At 39.4% G+C, this 19704-nt stretch overlaps 1 protein-coding gene across 4 annotated transcripts in view; it reads left to right on the top strand.

The window, feature by feature from the left end:
* EIF2B3 (eukaryotic translation initiation factor 2B subunit gamma) overlaps positions 1 to 19704 on the top strand; it is a 126921-nt gene that overhangs the window by 46121 nt on the left and 61096 nt on the right. For all 4 annotated transcript variants that reach the window (XM_004740461.3, XM_004740460.3, XM_045064427.1 and 1 more), the window contains exon 5: positions 2133 to 2244. In XM_004740461.3, the coding sequence (XP_004740518.1) occupies positions 2133 to 2244 (112 nt within the window). The remainder of the gene's footprint in view (positions 1 to 2132; positions 2245 to 19704) is intronic.

Genomic DNA, 19704 nt, shown 5'->3' with positions numbered 1-19704 from the left:
AAATCATCTGAAGGAGAGAATGCTTTCAAGCACCTGGGCTAAACACATTATACACTTGAGTAATACATTTGGTTCTAGGTATACAGGCAGTTGCAGCCAACAATGAAGCATGTTCAGTTATGTAGTACCTGTTGTCTGTCAGTAGGAGGCAGACAAATTCATCTTTAGAAATACTAGAGGTTCTAGAGGCTCCTGAGTGGCCTGGTTGATTAAGCGTCGGGCTCTTGATCTCAGGGTCATGAGTTCAATCCCACATTGGGATCCACACTGTGCGTGGAGCCTGCTTTAAAAAAGAAAGGAAGAAAAAAGCAATATTATTTTCCTAGAGCTCAACTATTTTTTTCTTTTTCAAAGAGGCATTAAATCCTTCTTCCTTTATTTGATTGCTGTGAGGACCAAATGAGAATATGCATTTTGCTTAGTTTTTTTAAACATGAACGTTTTATTTAATGTTTGAGTTAAGCTCTTATACAGGTTATAAGAGCTTTGCAAATATTAACTGATTTAGTCCTCATAATAAGCCTGTGTGAGATAGACACTATTATGATAACACATTTTGCAGATGAAACTGAGGGATAAAAAAGTATCTTGCTCAAAGACATACAGCTAGTAAGTGGGATTTATACCCAGGTGGTTAGGCCTCAGAGGCACTCTTCTTTATCATGATGTTATGCTTCCTCTATGTGAAAATGCTTTTGTAAGCTATAGATAGATACTGTTAGTAGTTTTTATTAAGTGCCTGACACTATACTAGATGTTACAGGAGATATAAAGGAATCATAAGCCTGCCTTTGAAGAATTTATAATCTGGTTAGGGAAAGAAATAAAACAGAGAAAACAGCAATAATACAACAGCCTGTAACATCACCATCTACCAGAGAACTCTCCACATTATTAAATAGGTACCTTGTTTTCTTTCAGTGCTCTCTTACACAGCATAAAATCTAATGCATAATAGATATATGGTTAATGTTGATTAATGTACATGTCCTTAAATAATGTTATGCCCACTTCCATAGTGAGGAGACTTCAGGTGTTACTTGCAGAGAAAGAATTCCTTTTATACTATTCTTCTGTGCCATGTAATGAGTTCATGGACCCTCCACTTATTTGGCTTATTTTTTTTTTCATTAACATAAAATATATTATTTGCCCCAGGGGTACAGGTCTGTGAATCATCAGGCTTACACACTTCACAACACTCACCGCAGCACATACCTCCCCAGTGTCCATAACCCAACCACCCTCTCCATAACCCCCTTGGCTTTTTATTTTTTATTTTTATTTTTGACAAAAATTCTGCATATTTAAAATGTGCAGTGATGTTTTGATATATGTAGACATGATTATGAAATGATTGCCACAGTCGAACGAACATACCTACCACCTCCTTAACTCTTCGTTTTGGGGGTAATTTCACATTTACAGAATGATTATAAGACTAGTAGAGAACTTATATATCCTTTACCCAGATTCCCCAAATGTTAAGATTTGTTCTATCATTTGCTCTCCTTGTGATATACTTTCAATATATAATATGTATAAACAAAATATTACATATACTATTATTATTTTTCTCAGCTATTTGAGAATAAGTTGCAGGTATGATTCCCTTTGCCTTTAAATACATTGGTGTATATCCTGTCCCCCACGCCTCACTGCCACCCAGAAAGGACAGTCTGTTAAAACAGAAAATTACACTGCTACAATACTTTAATCTACAGATCTTTTTTTTTTTTTTTAACAGACGGAGATCACAAGTAGGAAGAGAGGCAGGTAGAGAGAGAGAGGGAAGCAGGCTCCCTGCCGAGCAGAGAGCCCGATGCAGGGCTCGATCCCAGGACTCTGGGATCATGACCTGAGCCAAAGGCAGAGGCTTTAACCCACTGAGCCCCCAGGTGCCCCATAATCTACAGATCTTATTCAGACTTCACCAGTTAACCTAACACTATCCTTTAGAACAATACAAAAACATTTTGACTAGTCATGTTTTAAACATTATGGTATGTGCTGTATGACAATCCTGTATTTAGTACCAAGAGCATTGTGAGCAGGTGCCCTGTCCCCCTGACTTCGTCATGCAGGCCGGGGCAAGTGGCTTTGTTTGATTTCCCTTCTTTTGTATGATCCAGTGGAGCAGCGTGACTTCATCGGAGTGGACAGCACAGGAAAGAGGCTGCTCTTCATGGCTAATGAAGCAGACTTGGATGAAGAGCTGGTCATTAAGGGATCCATCCTGCACAAGTAAGCCCTAGGGTTTTCTTTCTGGCAGTTCTCCTTGTCTTAAAACAAAATAAAACCACCCAGTGGATGGGAAAGGGGGAATGAACGCTAGATTATACTGTGTGAAATTGACAAAAGTATGTGACTGTTTTCCCATGAGACAGGATGAAGGCTTTTCTTCACTGCACAAAAGCTTAGCTTTTCCCTGTGTCTTTTTTGCCAAGGTAGAGTCAAATCCTGCATAGCAGTAGGGCAAAGCAGCTGTGGGGAGAAGAGGGAACAGGACTGTCTTTCTAACAGTGTTCTGGAGCTTCCTTTTCTTTAATTGTGGTAAGCACAAAACATAAAATTTACCATCTTATCCACTTTTAAGTGTACAGTTCACTAGTGTTAAACATATTCACATTGTTGTGAAACAGATCTCCAGAACTTTTTCATCTTGCAGAACCAAAATTCTGCATCTGTTGAACAATAGCTCTTCCCTTTTTCCTGTCCCCAGCTCCTGGTAACTGCCATTCGACTCTCTGTTTCTATGAATTTGATTACATTAGATGCTTCAGATAAGTAGAATTATGCAGTATTTGTCCTTTGTCGACTGGTTTATTTCACTGAGTATAAAATCCTCAGGGTTCATCCATGTTGTAGCATGTGTCAGAATGCCTTCCTTTGTAAGGCTACATAATATTCCATTGTGTGGAAATGCCACATTTTTTTTTTTAATGTATTCATCTGTTAGCAGACACTTGAGTCACTTCCACCTCTTGGCTATTGTGAATAATGCTGCAGTGAACATGGGTGTGCACATATCCCTTTGAGATCCTGCTTTGGATTCTTCTGGATATACACCCAGAAGTGGGATGCTACATTCTATGACAGTTCTAGTTCTAATGTTTGGAGAATCCTCTCTGCTATTTTCTATAGTGACTGTGCTGTTTTACAATCACACCAACAGTGTACAAACATTCTAGTTTCTCTACATCCTTGTCAACACTTGTTATTTTCTGTTTTTTGATAGTAGCCATCATAATGGCTACAAATAGGCAACCCAGTTACACATCTTCTTTAATCAGCATTTATTGAGTGCTTGCCCAATATGGACTTTTTTATCAGAAGCCACCATACTCAGAGCTGTACTGTCTGATACCAGTACACAGGAAAGTTTGAAAACTGTTTAGAGCCTGGGTTTGACTTGTCTGTGGTTTTGTCCCAGATTGCAGTTCTCTGTTATCCTTTTTTTTTTTAAAGATTTTATTTATTTATTTGACAGAGAGAGATAACAAGTAGGCAGAGAGGCAGGCAGATAGAGGGGAAGGAGGCTCCATGCCAAGCAGAGAGCTCGATGCAGGGCTCGATTCCAGAACCCTGGGATCATGACCTGAGCCAAAGGCAGGTCATTATATATATATATCTTATATAATATATATATAATATATAAAAAATATGTACTAAAGCTTAAAAACTGTTGGTCAAGGAAAGAAACAAGATTCTGACAAGAAACAGAAAGGAATAGGGGCACCTGGGTGACTCAGTCTGTTAAACGTCTGCCTTTGGCTCAGGTTATGATCCCAGGGTCCTAGATCAGACCCCCTGCTCATCAGGGAGCCTGCTTTTCCCTCTGTACCTCTCCCTGCTCATGCTCTCTCCCTCTCTCTCTTATATAAACAAATAAAATCTTTAAAAAAAAAAGAGGGGCACCCACTGGGTGGCTCAGTGGGTTAAGGCCTCTGCCGAAGGGCTTGGGTCATAATCCCAGAGTCCTGGGATCAAGCCCCGTAATAAATAAATTAAATAAATAAATAAAATCTTTTTTTAAAAAAAGGAAGAAGAAGAGAGAAACAGAAAGGAATGAAGGTAGGCTCCCAACTCCACCGTATCACAGCTTACCAGAAGCCATACTGATATATTAATGAAATCCTGCAAATTCTCACTAATAGCTCCAAAGCTGGAAAGAAGCAAACTGAACACATATCTGTACTTCTGTCTTCTTCTGACTGAGGAGCAGTGGGAATAACTACTTGCAAATAAATGATAAAGCAGAGAAAATGAACAATGAGGCTGACTTTTAACAGAAACAAAAGATCAAGCCTACAAATGAATAGGTGAAGTAATATAAAGCTGAAAGCTATTCCTCCATAGGAATAGAATATACCCCTTAATTATGTGGAATGAAAGAAGAATATAGAACAGAATCTCGGGAAAGAAAAATATTTTAATAGAGATTCTGCAGTTCCTTAGCCATGTTCCCTATGTTCCTTCCACATTCCCTGAAGCCATAGAAAAATACACAGAATGTAAAATAAGTAGCACTACTGGGCATTTGTCTGAAGAAAACAAAAACAGAAATTTGAAAAGATATGTGCATTTATGTTTATTGCAGCATTATTTAAAGTGGATATAGAAGCAACCTATGTCCACTGATAGATGAATGGATAAAGAAGATATGGTGGGGCACCTGGGTGGCTCAGTTGGTTGGGCATCTGTCATCAGCTGAGGTCATGATCCCCAGGGCCTGGGATCGAGCTCTACATGGGGCTCCCTACTTAGTGGGAAGTCTACTTCTCCCTGTCCCTCTGCTTCTCCTCCTTGCTCATTCTCTCTCTCTCTCTAGTAAATAAAATAAAATCATTTTTTAAAAGAAAATTAAAAAAAAAAAAAACAGAAACAGACCCATAAATAAAGAGAACAAACTGGTGGTAGCCAGAGGGGAGGAAGGTGGGGACGGGCAAAAAGAGGCAAAGGAGGGTAGAAGGTACAGACCTCAAGTTAATGCGATGAGTGAGTCACAGGTATGAAAGATTCAACACAGGGAGTTTAGTCAATAGTATTATAATAGCACTGTATGGTGACAGATAGTAGCTACACTTCTGGTGAGCATAGCATAAGGTGTCAAATCACAGTGTTGTACACATGAAACTAATGTAACATTGTGTATCAACTATACTTCAGTATAAACAGAAAGGAAAAAAATCACCACCACACATAGTAGTTGGTCTCAGATACAGGTGGATGAGAGGGAAGAACTCATCCATATCATATCAAAATAAATAAAACAGGGCGCCTGGGTGGCTCAGTGGGTTAAGCCGCTGCCTTCGGCTCAGGTCATGATCTCAGGGTCCTGGGATCAAGTCCCGCATCGGGCTCTCTGCTCAGCAGGGAGCCTGCTTCTTCCTCTCTCTCTCTGCCTGCCTCTCTGCCTACTTGTAATCTCTCTCTGTCAAATAAATAAATAAAATCTTTAAAAAAAAAAATAAAATAAATAAATAAATAAATAAAACAAGCACGAACAAGACCAAAAGAATCAGTATTTCAACTACGGAAACATACAGCAAACAAATGAAAGCAAGAAAAATACTTTGAAAAGACAATGTATCCTGAAAAAAACATAATTCAATGACTAGAATTTTCTGTACTATACAGCTATAAAACAACTCATCAAAATGTGAATTTAATAAATAAATAAAATTTCAGTGATGGGCTGATAAAACAACGTGAGATAAAAGAAGATATTATAGAACTAAGAAAATAAATTGAAAACTAATTAAAATAGCAAAGAACACAACAGATACCGCTGAAAATCAAATTATTGACATAGAGGAAAGGCTTGAGATATTTAGAGATTTTGATGAAAAAAAAATGATTAAAAATTATAGCGAATCTAATAGGAAAAAAAAAAGACAAAGATGACTCAATAAATTAATATCTCTGAAAAAGAGAACTAAACATGTGGCCAAAGGCTGTATTCAAAGATATAAGGCCTTCTTGGCAAACTAGTTTAAGGCTTTTAATATAAAGATAGAAGGGCTAAGTAAATATGATGACTTCTGAAATTCCACTAAAATAGCAAGATGGAGATTTTAGAGAGGGATAAATCCAGAAGACTAAAGAAGATTAAAAATGAAAAAACAACAACCACAGTTTAGAAACAGAAAAGCAGGACAGTTGAACATACCTGAGAAAGCTGAATGCTAAGCCAGCAGTGGGCGAAGTTGAACTGTAGACTGATTCACCCTACAAAACTCTAAGTAGTCAAGATTCAGCAGTACCACGTATATCCAAAAGTGAAGCTAAAAACTGGATTACTTGAGAATTTGTCCAAACTGTAGATAGATGCTCAGATTTCTTCCCCATCAAACCTCATAAGATTTATTCTTGGAAGAGGGTAAAGTAGATCTCTGGATTGGGGCACTAGGCATGAATGAGGTTAGAGGTACCATACAAAAAATGGGGGGTACAATACAAAAAAAAAGTGAACGTATGTCCTGAGGTTTTTAGCTTCTGTCTCCCACTTAGCTTCTATATACCAGCAGCCAAGCTTGTATCTGTTAAGCAAGGACATTAGAAGATTCTTCTCTGTGGTAAAAGACAGTCCAAGAGGAGACCTAAAGACATAGACATCAGAGAATCCCCACCGGAAAACCCAGTTCTTGGTTCATCCTACCTTGAATTTCGAAGTTGACAAAGCTCACCACATGTTGGGTGTTCACAGTGAAATATTTATTGTGTCATTCTTAAATTTAGATAAAAAAGAAACAGGGATTACAAGATGTAGGGGCTGGAACAAACAGAAAAAAAAAAAACCCAAGTTAGCAGAAAGCCCAATAGAAATTGTTCAGAGAGAAGAAAACTTCAAAAGTAACATTACTCAGAAAGATTCACTAATATTTGAACATCTGAATATCAGTATCCTAGGAGATACTGATACAAAGTGCACCAAAATCCTTGCCCTCATTGAGAGATGAGAGAATACTGCATTCATGAACCCAAAAGCAGAATGCTATATTAAAAAGGGAGCATTTAGTGGCACAGAAATAGACATGGAGATCAGTGGAACAAAATAGAGAGCCCAGAAATAAACCCATGATTTATATGGACAATTAACTTATGACAAAGGAGCCAAGAATATATAATATAGAAAAGATGGTCTCTTTGATAAATGGTGCTGAGAAAACTGGATAGCTGCATACAAAAGAATGAAACTGGACCACTTTCTAACATCATACACAAAAATAAGCTCAAAGTGGATTAAAGACTAAATGTGAGACCTGAAAATATGAAAGTCCTAGAAGAGAACGCAGGCAATAATTTCTCTGACATTGATCATAACAACATTTTTCTATATGTCTCCTAAGGCAAGGAAAACAAGAACAAAAATAAACTGTTTGGACTACATTGCAGTAAAAAGCTTTTGCCCAGAAAAGAAAACCATCAACAAAACAAAAAGGCAGCCCACTGAATGGGAGAAGATATTTGTAAACGATATATCCAATAAGAGGTTAATATCCAAAATATATATATAAAGAACTTACCCGGGGTGCCTGGGTGGCTCAGTCAGTTAAGCGTCCAACTCTTGGTTTCTGCTCAGGTCGTGATCTCATGTTTCGTGTGATCAAGCCCCATGTTGGGCTCCATGCTTAGGAGGGAATCTGCTTGAGATTCTCTCCCTCTACCCCTGACCCAACATGTGTACATGCTTGCTCTCACTCTCTCTTAAATAAACAAATCTTTAAAAAGAACTAGACAACTCAACACAAAAAAAGAAAAAAAAAATCTGACTTAAAAGTGAACAGAAGACCTGAATAGACATATTTCCAAAGAAGACAGACAGCCAACAGACACATAAAGAGATGTTCAACATCACTCATCATCAGGGAAATGCAAATCAAAACTACAGTGAGCAGGCACCTTGGGTGGCTCAGTCGGTTAAGTGACTGACTTCACCTCAGGTCTTGATCTCAGAGTCCTGAGATCAAGCCTATGTCGGGCTCCCCATTTAGTAGGGAGTCTGTTTGTCCCTCTCCCTTTCCATCTGTCGCTCCTCCTGCTCATGCTCTCTCTTTCTCTCTCCCAAATAAATAAATAAGGGTTTTTTTTTAATTTTATTTATTTATCAGAGAGAGGGAGAGAGCGAGCACAGGCACGCAGGGAAGCAGCAGAGGCAGAGGGAGAAGCAGGCTCCCCGCTAAGCAAGGAGCCCGATGTGGGACTCGATCCCAGGATGCCGGGATCATGACCTGAGCCGAAGGCAGCTGCTTAACCAACTGAGCCACCCAGGCGTCCCTCTCCCAAATAAATAAATAAAATCTTTTTTAAAAATAGCAAACCCACAATGAGCTATCATCTTACACAGAATGGCTAAAATAAAAAAGAAACAACAAGTTTTGGTGAGGATGTGGAGAAAAAGAAACCCTCCTGTACTTTTGGTAGGGATATAAATTGGTACAGCCACTGTGAAAAACAGGGTGGAGGTTCCTCAAAAACTTAAAAATAGAAATACCATGTGATCTAGTAATTGTACTATATTGCTATTTATCCAAAGAAAATGAAAACACTAATTTGAAAAGACATATGCACCCCTATGTTTATTGCAGCATTATTTACAATAGCCAGAAGATGGAAGAAACCTAGGTGTCCATCAATAGATGAATGTATAAAGAAGTTGTGGTATGTATGTGTGTACACACACACACACACGAATATTATGCAGCCATTAAAAAGATGAGAGCTTGCTATTTGCAACACCATGAATGGACCTAGAGGGTTTATGCTAAGTGAAGTAAGTCAGACTGAGAAAGACAAATGCCATATATTTTGCTTACATATGGAATCTAAAAAATTAAATAAAAAACAAAAAAGCAGAATCAGAGCTATAAATACAGAGAACAAACTGATGGTTGCCAGAGGGAAGGAGAGTGAAGGGTTGAGCAAAATAGGTAAAGGGGAGTGGGAGATACAGGCTTCCAGTTATGGAATGAATAAATCATGGAAATGAAGGGTATAGCTTAGGGAATATACAGTCAATGATACTGTAATAGCATTCTTTGGTAGCTGCGCTGGTGGTGAAGCTAGCATAAAGGTATAGAGATGTTGAATTACTACATTGTGGTCAAGTATACTAAAAAAAAATTTTTTTAAGGGGAGCATTTGGTAAAAATGAAAAACTCAATAGAAGGGTTGAAAATTTTGGGAAAATTTTTGAAAAATGTCTCACAAAGCAAAATAAAACAACAGATTAATGAAAAATAATAAGAAAACCAAAGGAGCAACCTAGGAGGTCCAACATTTAATATTAGGAATTCCAGAAAAAGAGAACAGAGAAAATGGAGAGGGGAGATAGCATCAATGAAGAAATATAAAAAACATTTCTCAGAACGAAAGGAGCTGGGTTTCTAAACTGAAAGGAAACAGTGCCCAGCAGAATGCATGAAAAGAAACTTACCAAGGTTGTCATTGTGAAATGTGAAAACATTTTACTGTTATAACACTGATGTCAAAGAGAAGATCCAAGACACTTCTAGATGGGAGAGGAGATATCATACATAAAGGAACTAAAACAGCTTTGAACTTTTAACAGCAGCACTAGAAACTATAAAACAATGGAGGACAGCTTTCAAAATTCTTAAATCTATATGTAGTCAAACAATCAACTATGAGAGTAGAGTAAGCATTTTACAGACAATTGCTTTCCAAACATCTGTTTTCAGAAAGCTGCTAGAGAATTTATAACACCAAAACCCTGGCATAATCTAAGAAAGAAAGAAATGGAATTATAGGATTATAGGAAAAAGAAACCCTAGGATTCCAGGAAAACACCTTCACTCCAGGTGTAGATGGCAATCGGACCAGATTGGAATAGGTCAGAAAGCTTTGGGAATAATTTCCTCAGGATACTCTTATTTCTTCTGACAAAAATGACAAAATACTTGATGTGTCTCAACATTTTGAGAGGAGTTTTGAGCACTTTGTAGTTAGTTTGGGGTTGAATTATTGATAAGTATCTGGAAAACTAAGAAATGGGAGAAAACAGTAATACCAAGGAAAACAAAAATATGCAGGAAAAAAATTAACCATTAGTTACTGAATGTTTCAGCTGTAACTTATGTTTATATATGCATCTTAATGTAATCACTGACTTGATCTAACCAAAATCATGATAATTACTTTGGAATGATGACAGGGAGGGTTTGTGTATTGGAGACACAAGGGAAGATGAGAGATAAACTTCCTCTTTGATAGTTAATAGCCATAATAACAAACTTCAATATTGAACTAACCAAAACAGTAAAATTAGGGAGGTAAAAGGTAAGGAAGTATGGGTATATGTCATAGGGGCAGGGCCAGTCATGAAAAAAAGCTAAATCCTTATCTGCCATAGTGGGAAATCAACAGATAATGTCTGAAATGGAAAAACTAAGGAATATCAATATTAGAATGTTACTAGAAATACAGATATAAATACTAAATGGATCCACTAAAATAATTGAAAATGGGTGTTTCTGGGGAACAGAAAATGGGGAGGGGAGGAAATAGAGGACTGAAATTTTTCATTGTAAGCCTATTTAGCTATTTAACCTTACTTACCTAAAGTATGTGCATATGTAATTTTAATTAAATTAAAAACAAGATAAAATACAATAAAAATTCCTGAATCAAGTAAAAATCTGCAGATCTTAAGACTCTGCAAATTTTATGGGGCACCTGGGTGCTCCATCACTTAAACATCTGCCTTCAGCTCAGGTCATGATCCCAGGGTCCTGGGATCCAGCCTTGCATCGGGCTCTCTGCTCAGCAGAGAGCCTGCTTCTCCCTCTGCCTCTCCCCCCTCATGCTCTCTCTAACTCTCTCTCTCTCAGTAAATAAAATATTTTTAAAAGAATCTCCAACAAATTTTAAGAGTATTGTGTGTTCTAAGAAAATTTGACCAGAAGCACACGTGCATGCTCTCTCTCTGAAATAAACGAAATCTTTTTTAAAAGATAAATAAATATAAAGGCGTCAGGAAGACATTCTCAAACATGAAGAGGCTCACAAATATGGCATCTATGAGCCCTCCTTGGGGGGAAAAAATAACTTCTTGACAGCTAGCTGCCATATCATGAGAACATTCAGGCAGGTTATGAAGAAACCCATGTGGTGAGGAACTGCCAGCAACCACATTAGTGAGCTTGGAAGCAGATAATCTGAGACTTGTCAGCAGCCATGTTGAAAGCGGCTTCTCCTCCAGTCAGCCTCGAGTTGACTGCAGCCCTTGGCCAGCAGCTTGACTGTAGCCTCTTAAGAGAACCTGAGTCAGAACCTTGAAACCACTCCCTGATTCCAAACACTGAGATAATAATTTGATATTTTAAGCCTCTGAGTTTGAAGTAATTTGTTATATAACTATAGATGACCAGTAAAATTCTCAATCTCTAGGCATTGGATCAGGAGTCTTTCAGAAACAATGAAGTTGAAAGACATCTTGGAGGGAAAAAAATAATGTACTTATATGGCACAGTTCCTTTCCTTTCTGCCTTAATTTGTTCCCTGCGTATCTTGGAAGTAGGGAAAGTCATGTGGCTGTATATGTGGGATACATCCTGTCTTAGCTGGATGCCTTTGCTAAGATCTTGGACAAACTGTCAGCTCAGTTAGAAACGAAGGAAATAGGTGGTCATCCTATGGTCTTACTAAACTTGTAAGGTTTTTGTTGTTTAAACATTGGTAACAAACAGTCTCATAATTTTCTTTCTTGTGTTTCACAGGAGAGAGGCCTGGGTTAGAATGAATTATTGAGAAAAGGAACTGCCCCTTGACCCATAGTATTCATTGTTACAGTGTATGTGATAGACATAGAGGTAAAATGCCCAGGTACCCCTACAAAGAAGGATTTGCTGCTCATCTGCAAGGAGTGTAGTTAGCACACAGCCTCTAGTTGTTATCTTCAGGATCTCCCTCATCTTTAAGAGCCACATTGCCCAAGGTCATACCCTTGCTGGGGGCAGCCTGCATCCCAAGACTAAATGAAGGATGGGCGTAAAGGCCCAGTCATTCTGATAGGCAGTACTTGCTCCTGAACTCCCTGCCCCGTTGGCCTGGGGCTTTGTAGAACCTGCATCTCAGTTCAGTTTGCCTCTGCCCAGTCTTGCTTCCTCCTCTTCCTTTCATAGGAATTGATCCCTAATAAACATCTTACCCCCCAAATACTGTCTCAGCTCACTTCTTGAGAATCCAACCTTCAACACACAATAATGGTTTTTTATGTTTGTTTGTTTGTTTTTAAGATTTTATTTATTTTGACAGACAGAAATCACAGAGAGGCAGAGAGAGGAAAGGAAGCAGGCTCCCCGCCGAGCAGAGAGCCCGATGCGGGGCTCAATTCCCAGACCCTGGGATCATGACCTGAGCCGAAGGCAGAGGCTTTAAACCACTGAGCCACCCAGGCGCCCCCTAATAATGGTTTTCCCTGTGATTTGCTACCACCTGGTAAAGCAAATTTTCTCACCCTTGCGATGATCGTTTTGCAATTGTAAAATTAAACTGCCTGGATTATTAAATTGTTTTCTTTCTCAGGAAGGAAACCTGATGCAGTGGCCTCTGCATGTATAAAAACTGTGATGAATATTATCTAATAATATGCATGCCTCTTATAACTTCTGACTGAGGATGTACCAAAAAATATATATCCTTTCAATCAGTCTTTCCAACTTCACTATAGTAAGCACTGATTTTTTTGTCTGCTCTTCTCACAAGACCAATCTTTCTCAACCGAGGAGCATTTTTTAAAATGTTAATGGCTGAGACCCACCTCTAGAGAGTCTTACTTAATTGGTCTGGCAGAGGACAGGCATTTTTATTTTTATTTTTTTAAAGATTTTACTTATTTATTTGACAGAGAGAGATAACAAGTAGGCAGAGAGGCAGGCAGAGAGAGGGGGAAGCAGGCTCCTTGCGGAGCAGAGAGCCTGATGCGGGGCTCGATCCTAGGACCCTGAGATGATGAGCTGAGCTGAAGGCAGAGGCTTTTTTTTTTTTTTTTAAAGATTTTATTTATTTATTTGACAGAGAGAGATTACAAGTAGGCAGAGAGGCAGGCAGAGAGAGAGAGGAGGAAGCAGACTCCCTGCTGAGCAGAGAGCCCGATGCGGGACTCGATCCCAGGACCCTGAGATCATGACCTGAGCCGAAGGAAGCGGCTTAACCCACTGAGCCACCCAGGCGCCCCAGGACGAGCATTTTTTTTTAAAGATTTTATTTATTTATTTGACAGACAGAAATCACAAGTAGGCAGAGAGGCAGGCAGAGAAAGAGGAGGAAACAGGCTCCCCGCTGAGCAGAGAGCCTGATACGGGGCTTGGTCTCAGGACCCCAAGATCATGACCTGAGTCGAAGGGAGAGCTTAACCCATTGCGCCACCCGGCACCCCCAGGACAAGCATTTTTAAAAAGCTTCTTGGATGATGGTAGTGTACCAGCGTTCAAAACCCACTCCTGTTCAACTTACCAGTCTGTGGTCCAATAGCGCTGCTCTCCTTTCCATAAATATTTGATAAAGGGATAGGCATTCCGTCAGCGTCTAAAGGAATTTTCCAGCACCCCAGAAATAAATAGGAGAATTATGAAAGTGAATCAGACCCCTGAAACTTCTGCTTAGAGCTGATTCTCATTCTTTAGGGGCTGCAGGCCATAGCCATACCTCAAGGAGAAGGCTCCGGCTCGTGTAGGCAGCATCTGTCCAACACTGTAGACATGTTTGCAGAACCAAATAAACCCTAGAATAGTCAAATGGTAGCCCACTAGATTGGTGGTGTTGCAGTCAGACCCAGTGATGTGGCTGGCATTTGAGCACTCAGGGCTAGATGATTCTGGACATAATAGTTCAAAGGAACTTAGTCAGTGGGGTACCTGGGTGGCTCAGTTGGTTATGGACCATGATCTCATGGTCCTGGGATTAAGCCCTGCATTGGGCTCCCTGCTGGGGGAAAGGGAGGGATGTTGTTTGCTTCTTGCTTCCCCTCTTCTCCTCCCCCATACCCATATGTGCACTCTCTCAAATAAATAAATAAAATCTTAAAAAAATAAAGTAGTCAACTATTTTTCTTCCTCTCATAAATACCCTGGTAATTATATTGGGCCTACCAGGATTATCTAGGCTAACCTATCCATCTCAAGAACTTTGAACTTAATTGTGCCTGCAAAGTCTCTTTTGCCATATGAGGTAATACATTCACAGGTTCCAAAGTGGACATCTTTGAGGGGCCATTATCTTATCACAATCCTCTTAGTTTTTTAACATGGTTCTCAATAGCTTTATAATTATCTGTCATATGAATAGTATATACATATACCATCATTTATCTAAACATACCCAGTGCTAGATATTTAGATTGTTTCTAATGATCTAGAACCTAATTTAAGTTCAGTTCATTGAGGTGTCATTTATATACAGTAAAATTTACTCTTTGTGGTATGCAGTTCTGTGTGAGAAAAATAGGTGCAAAGTGGTTCCTGGATGGTATCCTCCCTTGCCAGCTCACATTCAACCTTTAGAATTTATTAAGAGTTCTAGGGGCGCTTGGGTGGCTCCATCCTTAAGCTTCTGCCTTCAGCTCGGGTCATGGTCCCAGGGTCCTGGAATCGAGCCCCACATCAGGCTCCCTGTTCCACAGGAAGACTGCTTGTCCCTCTGTCACTCCCCCTGCTTGTGTTTGCTCTCTCGCTGTCTCTCTCTCTCTCTCTCTCTCTGTCAAATAAATAAATAAATAAAATCTTAAAAAAAAAAAAAGAAATTGAAAATTCCAATTAATATTTGTTGAACAAATGAGCGAGAAATCACCTAGTAACCAATTGTGATTAAGGGTCTGTAATCTAGGGCTTTGGCACTTTGTGATGAATGTTGAGTATAAAACAAGGATTGGCAGACTTTTTCTGTAAGGGCAAATTGTAAATATTTTAGACTTTGCAGACCATATGGTGTTAACATTTCTTCAGCTCTGCTGTTGTAACACAAAAGCATCCTAAGATATGTAACAAATGAGCGTGGCTGTGTTCCATCTGCAAAAACAGACATCAGTGCCATCCAACTGGCAGGCTGTAATCTGCCAGGCCCACTGGAGGTCTTTTTTTCTCTATAAAGAATAGCTATGATGGTACCTTGTTAAGACAGCTTATTTCTTAGTCAAGATATAGCTGACTGAATCTGAAATTCTTTCTTTAAAAAAAAGAAGGGGTTTGTTATGGATTGTTTTTTCTAAGTTCATTTTTCAAAATTAAGTTTTGAGGAAACAGGGGGTTCTTTGTATTTTAGAAAAGATCACCATAAGATACAATTAAACAATATCTCTTAATGCATTGAAAATATGATCTTGGTTGTAAGATCACATTGTAGCCTGCCACAGCTAAAATGTCATTTAGTCCAGTCACCTATATTTCAGATAACGATGCTGAAAGCCAGAAGAAGAAGGCTTTGTTTCATATCCTTTATCTAATTAGGGACAGAGCTGGGCCTTTTCCATTAGCTCATCCTTTCTATTTTTCACGAACACATTTTTCAACTGATGAATGTTTATCGAGTTTCCTCCTCTGGTCAAATCACTGTTTTAGTATTTAAGGGAATCCTGGAGACAGGAGACAATCTCAAAGAATTCATTCACCTTGGTGGAAGGTAAGATTATGCATATAAAAGGCTAATAAACAGGGGTGTCCGGGTGGCTCAATTGAGCAGTTGAGCATCGGGTTCTTGGTTTCAGCTCAGGTCATGATCATGGGTGATGAGATCAGGCTCTGTGTCAGTGAGCTCCACGCTCAGCCGGATTCTCTCTCTGCACCTCACCCCCATTCAGGAGCACATGCGCATTCTTTCTCTAAAAATCTTTTTTAAAAAAAGGTTAGCAAACAATAACAAACTAGATCAGATACTGGACAGTTATGGCACCAGGGTTCTAAGAACTTAGAGGAGGTAGCAATCCCTAGGGGCTAAAGTGGTCAGAAAAATCTAAGAGAATGATTTGGACCTGAAAGATGGATATAGGTCAGGTACGGAAAGGGACATAGGAAGCTGGATCCTGTGTTAGGAGAATCCTATGAAACAGGGTGTGCAGGATTTCTTTAAGTACAGTCTGACCCAAATTGAGGACCCTGGTTGGGGAATACCAGGAGATAAGGCTGAGAAGTTACATCGGTATGATAACAGAGGGCTTTGAACACTGGGGAATTATTAAAGACTTTTTGTGAAGGGAAATGATACAAATTCAGGATTCTGGAAAGATAATCTGACAGCAGTATGCAGGGTAGATTTAAGGTATAAGACCTAAAAAGTTATCACAGTCTTGCATTGCTAAATTCTCAAGGCTCCAAAGAGTCAAGGGATTGTATCCTTTGGAATGCAGAAAGAACTGTGATTATCTATTATGATGTGAAACTAGGGACCTGACTCATCTACGCATCCATCAAGCACTAAAGTTTATGCTTTGCTCTATATTAGAGTTGGCAGGCTAAGACGTTAAGTTCTTAGAAGCTAGTCATATGTTTTTGTAATTACAACTAGAAGGCGGAGACTGTCCCCTGCTTTCTCTTCACCTCCCTGAGAATTAGCTGATGGCTCCATATGGTGGACTGTTAGTAAATGCCTCATCCTAGTGGTCTCAGCCAACGGAGAGCAAGGTTTGGGCATAATAGGAGCAAAGAAGGAAGTAGCCAGAGGTAAGGTGAAAATGAAGAGCAGATGGCAATCTATTTTTCCCTCATAGCTGCTAAGTTGGGGACCTTGGGTAAGCACTGGGGTCATTAACACTAGTTTTCAAGAACACTTTTGGTTGGTTTTGGGGGGTGGGTTGGCAGATTTGGTGGGGTGGTTTGGTTTTTGATTTTTTTTTTTTTTTTTTTTTTTTTTTTTTGGTTGTTGGCAGATTTTTTCCCTCCGTTCTTCTAACTTCTAACTTGTAATCAACACTCCAGTGATTCAGGATCTTTAGTTTGTAGTTATAATAGGGCAGCTGGCTAGATAAATGAGCAGTAAAAATGTTCTTGCCCCCATTCCTATGACCCTCTAGGGTATTGTGCTCTTCCTGGCCTCAGAGATGGTGGGTAAAAACTAATTAAATTCAGATTTTCAAGCACTTTTGAATACGAGAATATGATACTTCCTTTTTTTTTTTTTTTTCTTTTAACTGAATTTCCAAAGGCAGGGGTGGTTCCTATTGGGCAGACCCCAAACTTATCTTGGAAAAGACTTTTGTGTATATAAGAGAGCCTGAAACCTCTTATTTTAAAGTTTTCTAACTTTTCATACTGCTCTTGGGAGAAAGAAACAATGATAATGGAATGGAATGTACATCTCTTGTTTTCTCCCTTTCTGAGAGAGGAGGAAGTGTTTCCCTGATTGCAAAGAGAGTGTTCTGTTTTGAGAACCTAGGGCATATTTGGTACTGAAAAGGGAAATATTATAAGAAATATGCTGAAGTAGGACTCCTGGCTATCCCTGTAGTCAGGTACATGACAGTCTCCCAGCAAGCTGTTTGGTCATCAGACAATACTGGTAACTTCGCTCCAGTGGCCCCAGATTCTGCAGCCTCAGTGGATTTGAAGACAGCGCAACACCTTTCCGACATGTCAGATTGATGCATTCGTGATTTAGGCATTAGTTGATGCCTAACTAATCTACAGCACAACACTCTCTTAGTTGAAGAGAATGTTGCTGGTAGAAAGAACATACACTGAAAATTAAAAGTCTCGAGGTTTTGGAATTTAGTTTTGAGACAAACCAACTATATAATATTGAGCAAGTAACTTTGCTTCTCTAAACCTCAGTTTCTCTAACTGAAATTGGCTTAGTTTTTCTTTAAAGACACCCCCCCAAGCTCTAAAATTCCTGTTTTATTTCTGAAAGACATGTGTTTTTAATAATTCATAAGTAAAAGGTGTTTGTGCCAAATATTTAATAAGAAAGTCATGTAGCTTTTCTCCAGTGTTATGTTGTTTTGAGTACTAGTCAAGGTTTTTTACTGGAAGGGTAATGATAATATTAAAGCAAGCTTCTAAAGGATATCTTTTAAATGGAATAAAATGTTTACACATTCATCTTGTTTAAGTTTAGACATTTATATCTGGGAAGAAAAGGACTTACTTCAAAATCTCAACGATCATGCATGGCCAGATCTGTATTTCTGGGACTCCAGATAATGAGAAATAGGTTTATGCTCTTGATTATTTTCCCAAAGGTATGGAACGTCTTGAAATACTATGTATCCAAATTGGTATCCCCAACACTACTAGCCAGTCATAATTCCTAAAGTACTTCTCTAATTTGGAGCTTTTTGTGGGGAGGGTTGCAGAGGGACTTGTAGACATCAGAATCAAGAAACTTTCCCAAGGTATCTTGACCAGCCTAGGCACTGCGACTCTTTGTCTTACTCCTTTGTACTGTTTTTTGGTTTTGGGGTTTTTTAAAGTTTTTATTTATTTATTTGGCAGAGAGAAAGAGAGATCACAAGTAGGCAGAGAAGCAGGCAGAGAAAGGGGGAGAAGCAGGCTTCCCGCTGAGCAGGGAGCCAGACCAGGACTCTGAGATCATGACCTGAGCCGAAAGCAGGGGCTTAACCCACTGAGCCACTCAGGTACCCCCTCCTTTGTACTTTTAACTTTCACTTCTATAAAGTGATATAGATAGGTTATTTGTAAAAGAACCCTCATGTCTGCAACCTTAAGCCTTTTCTTTTGGATTGACTACGGGCTTCAGAGAAAAATATTCCAGGCTCCTTTCTCCGTGGGTAAAAGCAGTGCTGTCAGTTCCTGACCATTTCAGGGCTTCTGCAGTACAAATCAGCTTTCTCCGCAGCTTTCCTTATGGCTAGCTTGGGATTCAGCTTTCCTTAGATGTGCTGAATCTGCCACCGCCATCCTTCTGCTTTCCAGCTTCCAGAGTGTTTCACTATATTCACGTCTCCTAATCTTTGTCCTTGGAGTTTATTCCTTTCAAAAAACAATGAGGACAACAACAGAAACCCTTTACAGTCACTTTAATGCGCTTTCGAAAGGAGTAAAGCTTGAGTCCCTGTGTAGTTCAGTTGGTGAAGCATCTGCCTTCAGCTCAGGTCATGATCCTGAGATCTTGGGATTCTGGGAGTAAGCCCCAAGCCCTATGCCCTATATCCCACATCCCACATTGGCTGTCTCCCGGATCAGTGGGGAGTCTCCTTTCTGCCTCTCCCTCTGCCCCTCCCTGCCACTCATGCTCTCTCTCTCTAAGTAAACAAATTTTTAAAATCCTTAAAAAAAAAAAAAAAAAAAAGACTAGGACTCAAGGCCTGTGTTTATTCTGCCGTCTTCACCTGGAAATCTGTTTCCTTCATTTCAGTCTCTATATCTTTCAGTTCCTCTATTCCCTCCCTCCCTCTCTTTTTCCTCCTTCTCTCCCTCATTTCCTCCTTTATCTAGTCTAGATCCTGTGGTGTGCAACTTTAGGCATTTCCCTCCATATGCTCACTCACTGTCCTTTTGCTATATCTGCCCTCATAGCTCTCTGTTTTGTCTGTTCCTACATCTGTTTCATTCAGGTCTTCAGGAAAAATACTATGCAGTGTTGTAAATTGGCCTCACTGTAAATTCGTGGTTCCAATCTTAGCTGAACCCTTAAAAACCACTCTGCATTTTTACACTTCTCCTGGACCAACCCTTCCACTTCTCACCACCTTTCTGTCTTAGAAAAGTACTTGCCACCTCCTCCTCCTCC

Source organism: Mustela putorius, unplaced genomic scaffold, assembly GCF_011764305.1.
Source record: "Mustela putorius furo isolate JIRA1106 unplaced genomic scaffold, ASM1176430v1.1 tig00003853_pilon_pilon_pilon, whole genome shotgun sequence".
Taxonomy (NCBI): Eukaryota; Metazoa; Chordata; class Mammalia; order Carnivora; family Mustelidae; genus Mustela; species Mustela putorius.
The sequence above is the reverse complement of the archived record's forward strand: the minus strand, read 5'-3'. Positions and strand labels throughout refer to the sequence as shown.